The 17,009-nt window shown below is 49.4% G+C and overlaps 1 protein-coding gene across 2 annotated transcripts in view; it reads left to right on the top strand.

Moving 5' to 3' along the window:
* Positions 1 to 17,009, top strand: part of KDM2A (lysine demethylase 2A) — a 51,175-nt gene that overhangs the window by 1,017 nt on the left and 33,149 nt on the right. Inside the window, exon 3 of one of the 2 annotated variants that reach the window (XM_042784704.1) lies at positions 1,069 to 1,173. In XM_042784704.1, coding sequence (XP_042640638.1) covers positions 1,069 to 1,173 — 105 coding nt within the window. Of the gene's footprint in view, positions 1 to 993; positions 1,174 to 17,009 lie in introns of those variants that run through there. The other variant, XM_042784703.1, reaches the window with a different exon arrangement.

The following is a 17,009-nucleotide window of genomic DNA, read 5'->3' on the forward strand; positions in this document are numbered from 1 at the left end:
GCGGGGGTGGGATGGGACCGGGGGCTGGAGGAGCCGCGCCGGTTTGGGGGGTTTGCCCCGTGTTGTGGGAGCGAGTGTTGCGAGCGGACTGACTTGGCTGGCGTATTGCACTCCGGTTGTCCGGGTGTTTATAAACAGAGTTTAGCAAGTACAGAGAAGCTGCCTTAGCTGAGCTGGGAAGCCTGGTCCAGAGCGATACTGGCAGCAGGGGTGGGGGAGATGCTAGTGGGACTTGAAACGCTCTGCTGTCAAACTATGCTCAGAAGGTCAGGGAAGAGCAGGACGAAACAATTTCTCTCCACACTATGGTAGCGGTTCCGTAACACCACACGGGGTGGCAGATCCCTTCCCCGAAGGTGTGGCATAGTCATGGGGATTAGGAGCTGCAGTATACTCAAGCTTTGGTTTCTTGCTGTTCCTTTAAAAAAAAAAAGTTTAGGTGCCATCTGATGCCTTGGGAGGTTTTCCCATGTTATTGTGTAGTGTCACAAGGTGGCAGATTTTGAGATCTGAGCATGTAAGTCTTCTCAAGACGGGAGTTAGTCCCCTACCTGGAGCTGTGCTCAAGCGCTGTACGAAGGAGAGATCCCCTACGCCTTCCCTGTTCACGGGAGATGTTCTGGACCTGTGTAGCTTCTCCCGAGTCCCAGAGTACAGGATATCCAGAGGACAGCAATCGTGTTGTTTGGAGGAGTTGGTTCTCTAATGTGTAGTCTTGTACTCTGAGGGTTCTGCTGTCGAGCGTTTGACAGCAGCTTGCCTGTTTCGTATCCCAGTGTGGGCCGACTGAGCTGCCTTTTGTGCTGGTAGTAGTGTGGAGTAGAGACCTCTTCCTGGTCTGAGACCTGCAGCTCATGTCATGTTACAGAACAGCTGGTAAAATCATTTACCCTAGGTCACGCCTAAAGTTAGCATGGGGAACATTAAAAGTTGAGGTGGGTTCATCCACTGTGTTCTCTTAGCCCTGCACGGTGGTATGGAACTGACCTCAAAATGAGGAAAGAAATGAGGGATATAGGTGTCTCATGTCTGTGTGCCCTGCTTCACTATTTCCCTCTGACTTCAAAGGAGGAAGAGGAGGAAGACAGCAGTCCTGGAGTGTCCTTCTCACTCTCTTCAGAAGAGTCGGAGATGGAGCCCGAGGAAGAAAGGATCCGTTACAGCCAAAGACTGGTCAGTATTGGCCCTAAACAGTCATATTCTGGTTTTGGTTCTGGTGCAACTGAAGAAAGAAAATGCTTTTATTGGCAACAGCTTTAAACAACCCAAAAAAGTGTTGTGATGGATCGCTGCAGCCTGCCTGGAGGTATTAACTCAGCTGGTGGAGGGCTAGATGGCTTCGTTGGGCCTGCATGTGCCCTAACGAAGGGCACTTGGCTACTGAACTCTGACAGGAGGCTGAGTCTGGATAAGATGTTTTGTGAAGCTGCTGGACAGAAATATGAAATGAGTGTTGGTGTAGTTTCTGGCACGGCAGGTTTTCTCCATGTGTTTGTGACAAGTAGAGAAGCTAAAATACTGTGTGTTACCATTATGTTGGCCTGGACTTGATTTGAGTATGCTGCGAAATCTGAGAAAACCAGCCTCAGCATCAAGCTCAAATTTACTTGTGCCTGTGCACATGTGCATGTGTCTTCTCCTGGTGTTTTCTTTCGGAGGGAGCTGTTCCAAAAATCAGGTCCTAGTTAGGCACTGTCAGGAGCTCTGGCTTGTCTGATGTTTGCGCTGCTGTTCAGAGGACTTGCACGAAGCTGATGGTCTGGGAGTTGGGCTGTAACTGTGAGCAGTTTGGAAGAAGCTGCTGAGAGTCTGAGATGATATTCCCAGGAAAGGAGGGAAGCTGCTGTGTCTCCTGCAGGTCAGTTTCATACTGTTTTGAGGCAATTGTAAACCCCCTGGGAACAGCAAGTGTCAGCTCTGTGATAGCTGAAGCTGTGTCAGGGTTCCTCTCTAAGTCACAGCAGTATGTGTACCCTCACCTTCAGGGTGCCGTCTGTAAAGGTAAATCCTTATCCTTTAATACTCTGAAATCATTTGGTGTGAGGCAGTGTGGTTCTCGGCATTAAGCTTTGCCCTCGAGAGTGAGCAGTTCTTGTTACTCTTTTGTGGATGCCTGGCCATAGAAAGGGTGCTGGGGAGTTGTAGCCAGCGTGTGCCTTGTAGGTGGCCTAGGGATGGAAATTCTTGTGAGGGTAGAAATGGGTATTCCAGTATTGGCCCCTGTGGAGAGGAGGAAACTGGTTTGTCCACACACCTGGTTTAGTGAAGGTGTGCTCCTTGTCTGGTGCTGCTTGGTGTCTATTCCATGTTTACGTTTTGCAGAGAGGATTGTCATATTAGATGATTTGGTGACAGGCATTTATTCTTTTATAGTCAGCTACCTTAGCCCACTTCAGGAACCTGAAGCAACTCTGTTCTGAAGTGGTTTTTAGTATTTTCTCTTTTTTGAGAGGGTGATTACAAAAAAAAAAAAAAAAAACCCAAAAAAAAACCCCACACAACACCAAAACCCAAACAGAAAACTGTAATACTTCTGTGGGCCCTTCAAGATGGCTTGTCCCAAGTGCTTTGGTGGATGCTTTAATTTGGCAATGTTGCCAAAAGCAGCAGTCCCACCTCCTCCCTTGTCCTGCTGCACTAGTTCCCACACCTGTGCAGCATCCAGCTCAAGATGCTGGTTTGACTGGCGAGTGACCATTTCTATGGCCAGCAGTCAGGTTGGCAAGATAGCTTCTCTTGGAGGCAATGCTAGCTTTGGATTTTGATTAAACTATGATCCTAGCTATGCTTTGAACAGTTGAAGTTAACCCAAAACGGCTGGATAAAGACATGGCAGATGAAGAGGACTAGAAGCCAGGAACTTACCAGTTTAAAAATGCTCATAAACTCGCAACTAAAAATTGGCAGAAAGAGTTCCTCCCCTGGTGTAGGTGGCCTGGACTCCAGCAATGTGCTAAGCTGGATAAATGGCTGCACACTGATGAGCTATGTGCTTAAGGGGCTTGGGAAGGCACATGGGCAGCTAGCAGAGGATGAGGCTCACCTAGGCTTCTGTGGCCTCCTCTGCATGTTGTCTCTGCTGGCCTGCAGCTGAGAGGAGGAAGCATGACCCCTGTGTGGTAGGTGAGGCTTAGTTCATGTCTCCTGCTTCATTTTTCCTGGGAACTTCCAGCTTGTTATGCTCTCTTGCTGTGTCAGTGACATTCCCTTGTTGAAGGTCCTTTAAAATACAGTTGTGTTTTTTTTTTTTTTTTTTTTCAAGATGCATGCTTTGAAATGTGGGGAGCCATTCTCTTAGCTAGTGTTTCTGGCCCTTGCAGAACAAGGTATTATGGGTGAATTATCCAGGAATACAAAAGTGCTGAATATCACTTATTTGAATATCCTGCTCCTACGTATGCCTCGGCTTTGGGAGTTGGTTCTAATATGCCTACATTAAAAGTTCTAGGTAGGGAAACAGGTAGTTGGTAGTACAGTATGTTTCTGCAGCTGTAAGCTGTTTCTTGTGTGTGACTGAGGATCAATGTGGGTGTGATAGCAAAAGAATAAAGATATTAAAAACAACAAAAAAAAAAATCCAAGTGTGATAGTAGTCCTGCCAGCCAAACAACCTTGGCCAGAATAGTTTGTAGTGCTGAAGAAGCCGAATTAATTGCATGGGCAGGTAGCATGGTTTGATAGTACCTGAGGCCTGAGATAGCAAAAGCAGCTTGCTCCCTGGTGTGCCAGGGTAATTTCACCAACAGCATCTTTTGACTGACTGGCTTCCATCGGGATGTAGAGGAAGTCTTGAGCATTTTGTGTCCTTTTATTTAGTGAGCATTACTGTTGCCTTCCTCTGGTTCAACAAAGGTCTGATCTATGTATATTTTCTGAATGGCTTGTCAGTATTGGTGAGAGATCTGGGTTTTGAGGAGAAATTCACCTCCACTTCAGCTGTAGTCGTGATCCTACAAGAATTCCCTGCCCGTTCACACATCCCAGTGACGCTTACATTAGGATCACACTGCTCTAACTGTGCTTGCTTCCTAGTTCAGGCTTTGCATCTGTGACTCCCAAGATTTTGAAGGCCTGGGTGAGTTGGTCTGGACGTAGGGGTGTTGTTGGGAAGGTGTCTTGCACCCATCTGAAACAATTAGACTATGGAAGAAGCTGTGTCCTGGCAAACTCGGGGAGGCTGACCCGGCAGGGGAAGGCAGCCTGTGGATGGTCCTGCATGAGTGGGGAGAGTTCACAGAGCAGTGAGTTAAGGGATATCAGTGTTCCTCACCCAGAGATTCAGCTGGGCCTCCCTGCACCATGAGTAGTGTTGGATGGGACTTGTCAGGCACTGCAGAGTAGTTTTCTAAGTCTGCATATATGTTGCTGCTCCTCAGCTATAATGAGGCAGTAGTTCAGGGATTGGTTTGAGGTGCTGGCTTTATGAGCTGTTTTGCAGGCCCTTAATTGAGGAGCTGAAATGCTCTATTGTATCCTGCAGCCTGAGTGACAGTCCAGCCCTGGCACTAACAATGTGATGGTCCCTCTCTGAGACTTGGAAGTCTTCTGCTGGCTGTCACTGGGTGGTCACACCCAGCCCATGTCACACTGAGCTGTTCAGCTCTGCCCCTGAGGAAGCACAGTGGCACCTGGAGCTGGAGCCTCGACTTCTTAAAGGCAGGGGCAGCAACATGAGCAGCTCTGACTGTGGACTAACAGCACGGGAGAAAAAGTTTAGTCAGTCTGGTGCTGCAATGCTCAGATGCTCTGCCTGGTTCAGGCTGTCCAGCAGTTCTCTCAGAGTAAGTTGCCTGTCTTGTGCTGCCTCAGCACTCACTGGGATTTCTGTGAGGTGATCTGAGAGTCTGAGGAGAAACTGTTGCATATATGTAACTTAATTTTTTGGTAAGGTTAGATCTGTGTGAAGTCGTCAGCAGGGAGGGAATCTCCTGGTGGTGCTTGGGAGCTGTTTGGCAAGCTGGCTAGTACATCTCTGGAAACTGCTGCCGGAGGGGCTGTTTGACCCAACTCTTTCTAAAGCTGTGCTTGGCGTGCTCGAGGTGAGATGTGCCAGGTGCATGGTGCTCTGCTGGAGAGGGGTTTCTCTCTTTCTCTAGTCTTCACCACACACAAAGCCACTTTACCCATCCACACCTGTGTGAATCTGTGGAGTTGCCACAGCAGGACACAGGGCTGGTGTCTGTCTGGCCTTTTGCAGGGCAGTCATTGAGTATTTCTGGGCGCTGGAAGTGTGCGGAAATCTCACCTGTCTGCTCCAGGGCTAATTTTGCCAGGCCCTTTACTGTGAACCAAGACTAGCAAAACTCTGTGAATTACAAAGTGAGATTAGCACATCATCGAAGTGATGTCCTATGCTTTCAGTGACAACACTCAGGGTGAGGAACAGAGGGCAACAGCATTGGATCACTTCAGAATGGCTTAGGGAAGCACAGCAGGTGAGTGCTGTGACCCTAAAGACAAATCCTGCCCATTGTGGTCTCTCTGCTGCTGTCAAGTCAGCAATCAGTCTCAGGGTGTGGTTCCAAGTTAAGATTGCCGGTGTGGCAGAGCTGGTTTAAGAGGTTTTTTCCTTCCCTCTCTCAGTGCCTCAGGCGCTGATGCCCCAGGGCCAAATACTAAATTGTGGCTAAGGCCCTAGATGAAAGTTGGGAAGGGGACACACACAGGAACACATCTAACCCAAATTGTTCTCTGTGCTGGGCTAGTGAGTTTGCTGCCCCATCAGCAAACCTGATGAGACTGGAGAGGTGGCAGTCTAATGTGGGGAGACAGGGTGGTGTAGGAAACTCTTAAACTGGCTCTGCTGCTGGAGAGAGCCTGTGGTGGAGCCACCCCCACCCTCGGGGCAGTGGGCTCGATCTGGGGCTCAGGCACAGCTCCTGCCCAAGGTGTTGTGAACCCCAAGTGACCATCCCTTGGCTGGGTGCAGTGGCACCCTTGTTTTGATTGTTGGAGGTTGTTGTGATGCCCGTGAAGGGAAATAGGCCTGTGGAGGAGGAGATCTACCCGCTGATAAGTGCTCTGGGTGCTCCAGCGCATATGGGAGATGAGGAGCGAGCCAGAGTGTGAAATGCTGTCTCTCCCATCGCTTGGGGCAGTCCCTGTCCTGCCTTAGCACTGCCCTGCCCTCTGGTCAGATCCCTGTGTGAAATTTGAGAGGAGGCCTCTGCTTGTCCTTACCAGCCAAAACCTGAGGCCTCTCCTGTAAACAGCAGTTAGCAAACCTGTCCTTACATGTTGGTGTCCACGCTATCCCCTGGGCGAGAGTTCACATGGGCTTTACAGTATGCAGAGTCATCAGCTGAGGGATGAAGCTTGGGGAGCAGGGAGGAAAAGGTTTTTCTTGCAGCTGTATGTATTGTGGTGAGGCACCAGCACACTCAGGGTATGTGCTGCCCATGCCCATGGGATGGCAAGGCTGGCTCTGACGAGTGCCCAGGGTCACAGCAGTCTTGTGGTTGTTCATAGTGGTGGTACCAGGTCCCTTCTGCAGGATGAGGTGATGTCAAATGCAAGACAACCTGTGGGCCAGGAAGGCCTATGCCTATTAGCGTTCACATGACACTCGTGACAAAGTTCCAGCCCTTCTCATGCTACAAAGGGGATAAATGGCCTCAGAGCTGAGAGAAGGAGGTGAGCAGGCTGTGGGCTGACGGGACACTCTTTGTGGCTGATAAGTTAGAAGGAGGAGGATGCAGCTGCCTGCTGTCCCTATGGTGGTCAAGCAATTGCCCTTGCTCAGTCTTGAATGGCTCACACTACCCAGCAGCGGGCTGCAAGGAGCAATGCCTTCCCATCTGGTTCAGCCTGACTCCTTGTTTGTACTCCTTGTAATGCTGCTCACTACCAGGTAATGATTCCTTGCGGTTGCTGGTGTTTGTCATCCTCAGATCTCGGTGTGCTTGGCAGAGGCCAGTCCTGCAGCATACTGGCTTTCCCAGAGCTGATCCCATTGACTTGAGACTAGTATGTGTGTGCTGGGCTGAGCCTACCAGTGTAGTTCCCACAGGTACTGAAGCATGGGACGAGCCACATGTGAGAATCTGGGTGGTTGTACATCACCCCCCCGTTTGAAATTTGACACTGGCAATCCCTTACCCTGTCAAGCGATGCTCTCTCTCGCTGCCTGAAAAGGCTCGGAGTTTGTCTGCTCTGTGCCCTGTGTGAAACCCTGTCTGGCCAAGTGTCGCTGGCCTGCTGAACACACCTCAATTTCCTAGTCTAGACAGGACCTGTGCAAGTAGGGTAATTAATCTCTCCCACATGCTTCTGCCTCACAGTGAAGACACTACAAATGAGTCATTCCAAATGACCCAGGTGTAATAATTGAGCTCTAAATAATTTAGGGACTGTTCAGATTTGATCCGGGCAGCTCTTTGGTTGAAGCTAGCAGCAACTGATGGCGATCCTGGGAAAGCTTTAGAAATCCCTGTGAGCATTTAGATCCTGAAAGATGCAAGACTGTGGCGTGTCCCTGGGAGAGCACGTCCCTGAGACCAACTGGATGATGTTCCATGTCAGCAAAGAGGAACACAGGAGGTAAATATCTCCGCTGGTTTCTTATTGTCCCAAGCCAAGCTGTGTCTTGAGTATGTCCTGGAAGCTGCAGTGAGGGAGCAGCCCAACAATGCAGGAGCACTTGAAGTCACTTGTGAGTTACCAAACAGTATTTACAAGTTGCATTTATGTCTCCTGCTAATAAGGAGGAGTAGGTTTTCACAGGGTTATCCCAGCTGGAGGTGACACTAACAAGTTAGGTGAGCAGGCCCCATGCCCCAAGTACCTTTTTATTGTTGGCTAATTATATTGAGAGCTGCCCAGACAGAGCTCTACAGGTCACTGGCTGGGTTTTGGGGAGAAATAGCACATGTGAGGGAAGTGGTGGTCTGCTCAGAAGGTGAAGAAACAAGGTAGTGCACTAACACTGTTCTCTGAATATGTATGAGGGAAAGCAATTACTTGTCTTCAGGGTGAGATATCTGGTGCTGCTGATGACAGAAGAGTGTTGCTGATTCCAGAGGAAGAAACTGGGTGAGCTCTGAGTGGGTAGTCTGAGCTCTGGAAAGCTCGATTTGCTGCTGAAGTTGACTTATTAGTTCACAGACTTTCCTACACGATGCCTGCCCTGCTTTTCTTTGGGTGGAAGAGGTCGAAGGTGAGGAGGGACGTGGCATACCGCACTGAATCACTGTGCATTGTCATGCAGCTGTGGCAGTGGACAGTGCATCCACAGCACGATCCTGTGGCAGGAGCTGCTTGGGGGCAGCTGCTGCACCGAAACCCGTACCAGTGTGCTCAGAGAACAGGAGTTGTTGTAGCTGCCTTACTGGATGTCCTGCTGGTTCTTGATCCTGGTGGAGAGGTGAGAAGGATCTTGCTTGGTTGCTTTGGGAAAAGCAAAAGAGCAAAGTGGAAGAGCAAACCCCACAGTAGGATGACAGGGCTTATAATTAGATATCAAAGATAATAAGCTGTCAAAAGCTCTAAGAGGCAAGAATAGTAGGGAGCATGTATGTCAGAACTGGAAGTGTTGTCTCCAGTCAGCTTGGAGAACCTGACATCTCAGATTTTATGTTGTTATTGGGATGGGGGTCAGACAGAACAAACCTGTGCGGAGCTCTCCCCTCTGGGAGGGAGAAGGGGGAGTTGTGGATAGGCATATGTCCCCATTTGGAAAAGCTTCAGGTTCAGCTGAAGCAAAGAAGCTGTCTGTGACTGCACTTGTACAAGTGCATCATCAAAAATCCTGTCAATAAAATCTGAAACTGGAATCGCAGCTATCTTCCAATTTGGGTGGTCTCAAGCTAGTTGAGCTACAGACAGAACTGCTGTACAAGTGCTTGTGCTGGTCCAGGCTCAGTTACTTCTCTTGAGGATTTAGGGCTGGGTGTCAGCCCTTTTGGGGGCTGTAGGGGACTTTGGTGGTTGTATTCCACAGTGGTCCGAACTCCCTGTGCTGCCCACCTTCAGGTCCCTAAAGATCTCCCTTGGTAAGGACACTGATGACTTCTGATTTTTGAGGGCTAAAGAATACAGAAGTGAGAGCATGTTCCTTCTCTAACTCGCTACCTCTCAGGTCCTGTCAGTGCTGCCGAGGAGCAGCTCAAGGAGCAAATGCTCTGCCACCTCTGTGTTGCATCTTGGGCAGTTAGGAAACACTCCATGCCCTGTGTCCCCCACCCTGCTAGAGGTAGTTAACAGTTAGACCGCACTGGATAATTTTCACTTGTCCTTACTAATCTGATAGGGAAATCATAGGCTCCAGTATGGCGTAACAAGAAAGAGCATGAGCTGCTATAGGTCACTGGTGCTAGAATAGCTCAGCTCATACAGCCTGGAGCTTAATCTGGGGACACCAGACGGGATGTGATGAACTCAAAGGTTTTCTGTTTGCAGATCCTCCCTGTTTACCTCTCTTTTTTTCCCAGCCCCTAGGAACCAGCTGAGGAAGATGCATAGCTGTCCGCAGATATTGCTCGCTGGCAACTTGAGATAGTTCAGATAAACCTGGTGACAAAGTGTAGCCTGTGAAATCATGATGGGGGAGAAGAGATGGATCTGTTTGACAGGGTTGCTCTCTGTTCTGTTTCTGTGCATCCATGCTTGTGCATCTGTTGCTGTAGAAACAGTACCAGTAGTAAACAGCATGAGCTGGCTGTTCAAGGGCTGTGAATTCCTGTGAAAGTTCCAGGAACTTGAACTGGAGGAGGTTTTGGGCTGGGATCTACCTGAGGTTGCAGGCTGGTAAGAAGAAATAGGTGGGTTTATGCTTGTGCGGTAGTCTGATGGGGACGTGTGCTCTCTGTAGGGCTTCCCCCCCAGGTCGGGTGCCTTGAAGGGTGTAAATCTGGGTGGCATCCTTGCTGCCAGAAGAGCTGAGGTCTGGTTCACAGTGCTGTTTGTGATGTGCTTGTGTGTGAGTGAGCTGGTGTGGGACGGGGTGGCGGGACTGGCGATTTCTCCTGCTGGCAACTGGAACAGGTCATGATGGTGAGGTGGTGAGTGGAGCGGTAAACTTTCCTCCCTTCAGTACATTAAACACAGGTTGCTTTTTGTCTTTCCCTGGATCTTTTTAGCTATCACACTGTATGCTAACAAGAGTTTTAATAAAGCCGCCCCACACACACACATCTCACACCCTTTTATGTCAAGGAAGAGGCACCAGGGTGTGATTGTTACTTGTGGTTTTTGTTAGCGCTGGTCCTCAGGGTTGGGAACTGACTGCGGAATCATGTTGTCATGCCTTAGCCGGTCCTGATAGAGTTTGGGAGAAGAGGTCACTTGATAAAAGGCACTGGGGTAAGGATCAGGACGTTGCTTGATAGAACCGTTATCTAGAGAAGCAGATCCCAACCAGTGAGGCTCAGTCTCACTCCACATGAGGTATGCAGAGGGGATGATCCTTTTCAATGTTGCCTCTTACCTTGCCTAACTTTTCATGAGGCAGCAGTGAAAGCCTGCAGGGTGAGAGAGGAGAGACAGTGCTGCAGAACTTGGAGAGAGACAGGGAAGCAAAATTTGGAAGAACAATCAGAAGGTACAAGAGCAAAAAAGCCTGTATTTAAAAAAAAAAAAAAAAAAAAAAAGGGAGCCTGGCCTGTGCTGTTCAGTCCAAGAGTGCCCTGCTTCCCTCATGTTTTCCTGTGTACGCCTCTCTCTCAGGAGCTGTAATCTTGGGATTGAGCTGCTGGAATTGGAAAGGAGGGGGCTGGAAACATATGATCCTTTAGGGTTAGACTGCTTCAGTGTCTCTAATCTGCTGTGCATAAATATTTTCATGTGTCACTGAGCCCATCTTGAGTAAGGAAGGGGCAAGTACTGGGCTTCTTGTGGAGCAAAGGGAGAGGGAGTGCATGCAGTGATGGTGTAACGGTGCAGAGTACGGAGGAAATATCCTTCCTAGTAGATGGTTTTACACACTGTCTGTGTTCTTCCCAATGGCCATGGGTTGTTTTCCTTCTTCGTAAGGCTCTATAGCCTGCAATTCAGGCAGCCTGTTGCTATTCTCTTTAAAGGACAGTGTCAGCTTAGCAGGAAACAAACCCCAAAGCTTCCTGTGCTTTTGTGGTCCAACTTTGTTCAGTTTGCATGACAGGACAGAGCTGGCAACAGGTTTCTGCAGTGCTGGTTTGGGACACTGGGAAAATTGGAGGGTGAGCTCTTCCCCACTGAAAAATCTGAGCTAGTCCTGTGAACTACCACTATATTGTGGACAGCGAGGTGCTCTGCCTGTCCCAACAAGGAGTGAAGTTGTGTTGTGCTGACCTAGTAATGCTAGATCAGCTGCACCTCTGTCCCCAAGGCAGGTGGCTCCATCTGTCCCTTGGGCCAGTTCTACTGGGTCTCTGCCCAGTGGTCTGTGTGGGCTTAACAGCCTGGAAGGTAAACGGTAAACTTTCAAGCCTGCCTTTTTGAAGAAGTTTGGTCTACTTTGTTCCATTTTGGGGATGCTCTGTTGCCGCCTTATATAAAGCAAAAGGAGGTGGTAATGCTCGTCTGCCTGACTGCATAGCACATGTGCTGGGAACACCCTGGCAAGGAAAGGGCTCTACACAGCAGGTTTTTTCCTTGGATTTCTTCTGGTTTGGAAGGGGTGGGAAGTAATTAAAGGGATTTGGAGGATTTGATGGCCCTTCATGATCTTCCTTAAGCTTTCATAGAATCCAGGTGGGGTTTGTCCAGATACCAAGGTGCTACGGCTGGTGGTGGGTATGGGCAATCTGTTGGTAGTGTCATAAAAGCTACCTGGGACAGTGGCTGCATGTGAAATACGCTGCAGGTGACTGGAGTGAGAAGCTGTATCCTTTCCTATGAGCAGTGTTTCCTTATTGGGACTGTTGCCAGACTTGCCCATCTGTGATCTGATCTAGCCTGTTCCTCTGTCTCATGGTTTTGCTGCTGTGACTGGTCACTGTGTGACCAGCAGCAGCTGCTGGAGTTCTCCTTGGCCCGTTGGTGCTGTTTCCCCACCTGCCTCTTTCAGCCTTGCTCCAATTCCCCAATTACTCCTTGTGTACATCCAATTTCGTAACCAAAAATGCAAACCAAAGCGTTCTCCCTGCTCGTTCTGAAATGCTGCCAGCCCTGCTCGTGATAGGAATCCCTCCTGGAGCTCTGAAGCCTGGAAGGGCTCCAGTTCTGCGCAGATCCTGTTCACTCCTCAGCCTGGTGCTTCGAGTCTGTCTTTGTCCAAGAACATGCAACCTGGGATACACCAGTTCTGTTCTCCAGGTTTTGAGAGAGACAGGAGATGATATGGGGCATTAAATCTGGGTTAAGCCTCCTGGGTTAGTTCTTGGGTTCCTCTTGTGAAACCAGGCAGCAAAAGAGTTAGTTTAGTATGACTGTCTTGTCCCAATAGTCATCATTGGTGGATAGGGCACACAGAGCTGCTAAAATTAGTCACCTGCTTGCTTGTCCTAGTGTCGGCTGTCCTCCAGGCTCGCACCGAGACAGATATGGCCACTGACAGGTTGTCCTGGGCCTATTGCTTGGGGAATTACAGCGTTCTCTTCAGATCCTGCTGTGGTGCCTCCTCCTAGCTGGGGAGCAGGGAGCCCAGGACCACTTCACTGATTGTCTCTGGGACACTGGCTGTTCTTTAGCAAAGCAAATGGCTCTGCAGAGCCAAAATATTAGCAGAATGACATGGGCCCAACTCTGTAGGACCCTTTGTACCCGAAGGGTGATGGGTGGTGTTGTGGTTTAGTTATTGCTTTCCATGCTCAGGAGGAAGAGGAGCTGAGGAAAAAAGTGATTGAAGGTGAGGAGTCACAGAGGACAGAAGCCTGCTGGCAGAGAGAAACACGAGTATCATGCTTGTATGGGCCAAAGCTTGGAGCCTAGACTAAAAGGTGAAGTGGGAGGTGCAGGCTTGGAGGAGAGGAATATAGAAAGGAAAAACTCTTGTGGTTAAGATAAGCAGTAACTTGGCAGGCTGCTGATTGGATGTCATAATCTTTGTGCCTTGGATCTTCATGCTGTGTCTGAAAATACTTGCAAGGGAGTGTCCTCCCTGCGTAGTCAGGTCTGATGTTGGCACCAGCTCTGTCCTGGGTCTGTCTGGTGGCCTTGCCACTTCTGTGCTTGTGCCCTCCCAGAGAAATGGGACCCTTTCCTGCTGATATAAAAGGTCTCACTGACCTTTGCAGGGGGGCTGTTAATTGCTGGCAGGTCTCAGCATGGTGTCTTGCCACAGGTACTCACACAAGATTAAAACACCCATCAGCAAGTTTATATATTGAAGATCTGGACTTACCTAGACAAGAGGTATAGTTGTTTGATGTAACAGTATGTGAGAAGTTAAGCTCATAAACTGAGGGGAGTTGAGCTTGCTGGTTTATTACCAGTTTGGATGCGTTTCAGCAAAGTAAACCTACAAAGGGATGGGTGGCTACAAGGCACCTAGTGAGGAAGCTCAGTGGTGAAGGAAAGAGATCCACTAGTAAGTCACACTGTTCTATACATATGCTGGGAGCCAGGTGGAAGTTATCATACCTGCAGCAAGGGGAGCTTGAAAGGAGGGAGTTCAGAAACAGGAGTGAAACTCCACTGCATACTGCATATCAACGTTTTTCCTCTAAAAAAATAAGGGAGGGTTGTGGGAGGCTTCAAACCAGGCAAGCTGCTCTGGAAGCACAGCAGACAAAAGGGGAGGAGGCACAGTGAGTGGAGAAGTGAGGGGTGTTCTGGTCTTCTGGAGTAGAAGGAGCTGTGGCATACCAGGAGGGGGCTTTCTGGGAACTGGGAGATGGAGATGCTGGGAGATCAGGGAGGGAATGGCAGCAGACAGGACAGGAAGTGACTGAAATACTGTGGTGTTTGTTGGTTTCACTCTGTAAATATGTGAGGCTCTTTCAGAGAAAGGACGGCTTGTTCTTTTTTCAAATGTGACCTTGTACTTGTTCTTTTCTCAAAAAAAACACACAGGAGAGTAGTCTTTTGGTTCTCTTCAGCCAACTGTCAGTTCCTTTACCATTAGAGGTAGCTGTGCTCCATTGAGGCTGCACTTGCTGATGGGGAGAGGTGTCCAAGGAAGAGTTTTGAAGAGTACCACCATGGAGCTGCATGAGGCACTTCCCCTTGTATCCTTGGGAGAAGGAGACTGCAGGTGAAAGGATCAGAATAGAAGGGATAGCACTGGAGCTGTCTGCAGGATTAATATTCATGCTTCCGATTTCCTACATTAATTGAATGGTACCCAAGAGGGCCAGAAAGAAATGGTGAACGACAGCTATCTTAGATGAGAATTGCTGGCTGTCTGGTGTTGGAGGATGGATAAACTGCCTTTATCTTGACCCTGCCTGACACAGAGAAAGGCTTCAGACTGCTTGTCAGTTCTTCCTTGGTAAAACTCTCATCGGGATGAGAAATGCTTGAATCCTAATACAATCACAAAGCTGAAAACCCCCAATATTTAAATATTGCTGCTTAATGCTGAACATTGAGGTTGTCCGACAGATATATATGTTATGTGCCTGACTGTTACTGTTATCCCTTGCTTTGCTGGGGTTGAGCTCCATCTGGGATGTTCTCATGGATGGCAGTTTTGGAGGCATCTGCTGATCTCCTTTTTGGAAGTTTTACATCCCTGGATGAACTGACAGTTGACACTGGAAGAACTCCCAGTAGTGGAGCCACCCCTGGGGAGAAGCAGTCTTAGTCTAAGAGCCAAGGCTGTGACTTGCTGGTGTGCTCTGGCAAGCCCTGCCTGGATGGAGTTGCACCAAGAAGCAGAAGGAAGAGTTAGGAGGGCTGTAGTAATCTGCTGGGAAGGGGTACTCCACCAATACCCAGCCCTGGCATGGGCTGTGGGACAAAGGTTTTTCCCAGGAAGAGATCAAACTTTGTGCTGTAGGATTTGTGCTGCTCTCAGAAAGTGTGTACTGGTGGAAAAGTGAGGGTGGCATTAGTGTGTCATGGCTGTGCGTGTCTCTTGCCCTTTGCAAGTATCGCCTGAAGCCAGTTATTTAACCAGGTAGCAATTCCCTGCCCGGCAGGTGAGGATTAAAGCATGTTAGAGAAGAAAGGGGCCTTGGAGTGTCCCTGCACGAGCCCTGGGCTTGTACACTGACCGCATCTAGCCTCGTATGGCGACCTGGTTTGGGGAGCTAGGGAACCACGGTTTGTGTAACTGTGCAGTGAGGAAGCTGCAGACTCCAGGAGGGGAAAACTCTGCTGCAGAGATTTGCCCAAAGTCCCAGCAGATGCTGCCTCTCCCAAAACACACACTTGGAAGTGCAGAAGCCTTTCCTTCCTCCTGTCTGCTCTGCGCACACTGAAATATTGTTTTTCCCCACCCTCCCAAGACAACAATGACATGAAAGCGCTGTGGCCCCGGCCGAGTACACGAGAGGCGTTGTATAACTGATGGGAGCTATTTGTATTGTGACAGCGCTTTTGAGTCCTCAGCCATGACTGGGATCCTATTCTCCTACATACTGTGCAAATTAGGAGGCCAGACTCTTCCCTGCCCACAGGAACAAGCAAAGCTGATCTGGCTGGGAGTGTGGAGGGGGTTTTGTGGCTGATGCTTTGCTGATGACAGGAGCATTAGACTTTGGAATTTGCTCAGCTGGAGGAGATGGTCCCCTTCCTTCTGTGTACTGCATCCCTGTTTCCCCATTGCAAAAGGCTTTGAGTTTGTGGTGTTCCTGCCTGTTTCTTGGTGCTTGCACCTTTGCAGTGTGGCTGCCTACTGTTTGCCTCGGAGGCTGTGCTGTGAACAAGATCAGGGAAAAGAGTCAGAACGATTCCCTGATCCCACAGTGCAGATCCATGGGCAGATCTAGCTGGAGTAAAGTGAAGTTTGTATTGCTGCTGTTCCTTGTGAGTCCACGGTAAGTTGGGCTGGTGGAGTGGCATCTTCTGAAACAAGTTGTGTTTCTTTGGTCATTAAAGCCTCCAAGTTTGTTAGGGAGTGACCAGATCATTTGCTGTATGTTCACATAGGGTGGGAGTGGGATCTGTCCTCAAAGCTGTAACTTGTGCTCAGAATTAACCAACACAAAGCAGTTTTGTGGCCCACATGCCAAATTTGAGTGACCAAATGCTAGAGCTAGCATCATGTGGGCAGCAGCAGCGATGGGGCACCGGGAGGGTGCAGGTGGATGGGGAAGGGAGCAGGAGCTCCTCTGTGTAGCTAGTTTACCCCTAGCTCAGCCTGGGTCACTCAGTCCTGGTGGGACTGTACCCCCAGCACGAGTGCAGCAGCCGCCTGTGGCACCAGTGGGGTCTGAATCAGGCCTGGCCATGTGGTCACATTTCTGTTAAATTAGCTAGCCTACACAATCCAGAGCCTAGGCTGGCATGGTGCCACTTCCAGAAGGACAGACAATGCCTGATGTGGCATGCAGTCTCACAGGGCAGTAACTGTGTCCACTCCAGAAGGAAATATTAAAGGGAGCTGTCAGACTGGGCTTGCACTGGGTTAGTACTCAGTTGTGTGACTGCAGCGGTCTTATTCTGGGAGGCTCCCAAGGGTGCTTATTCAGCCATACTATAGTTATACTTAAACCATATAAAACTTCTGTGTGTTGCCCTGTCTTTCCTGTCCTGGCAGTAGCTGTAGGAGAGTGCCTAGGAGGAAGCCAGCTAATGCCATCTGATGTTCCACCGGGACAAAGGAAATCCGAGCACGTCAGCCAGACATCAGGGTCCCCACGAGGTGATGGCAGAGAAGGGGTTTTCCCACTATGGTGGTTATCTACCTGCATGGTGCATTTGTGCTGTACCTTGCTGCTACCTAGTTTTTCAGGCTGCTGGTGTCCTTGGACAAGTGCTGTCAGCTGGCCTGTGCTGCTCTTTTCTGTGAGAGATGTCTGCTTGAAATGGGGCTGCAGCCGGTCATCGCCCCTCTGGCTGGAGCTGCGTTCCAACCCCGGTCTCCCGAGGCGAGAGGTTTGTGGTCAAATGAAACATGCCTGAGTTTCAGCCCGGTGCAATAATCTGTGTTGTGTAGCCCTGAAATGTCATTTATACTTCCAGCCTGGGAGCCAAATATAAAGTTA

This window comes from Tyto alba, unplaced genomic scaffold (assembly GCF_018691265.1).
Source record: "Tyto alba isolate M040663 unplaced genomic scaffold, T.alba_DEE_v4.0 Super-Scaffold_8, whole genome shotgun sequence".
In the NCBI taxonomy this organism is placed as follows: domain Eukaryota; kingdom Metazoa; phylum Chordata; class Aves; order Strigiformes; family Tytonidae; genus Tyto; species Tyto alba.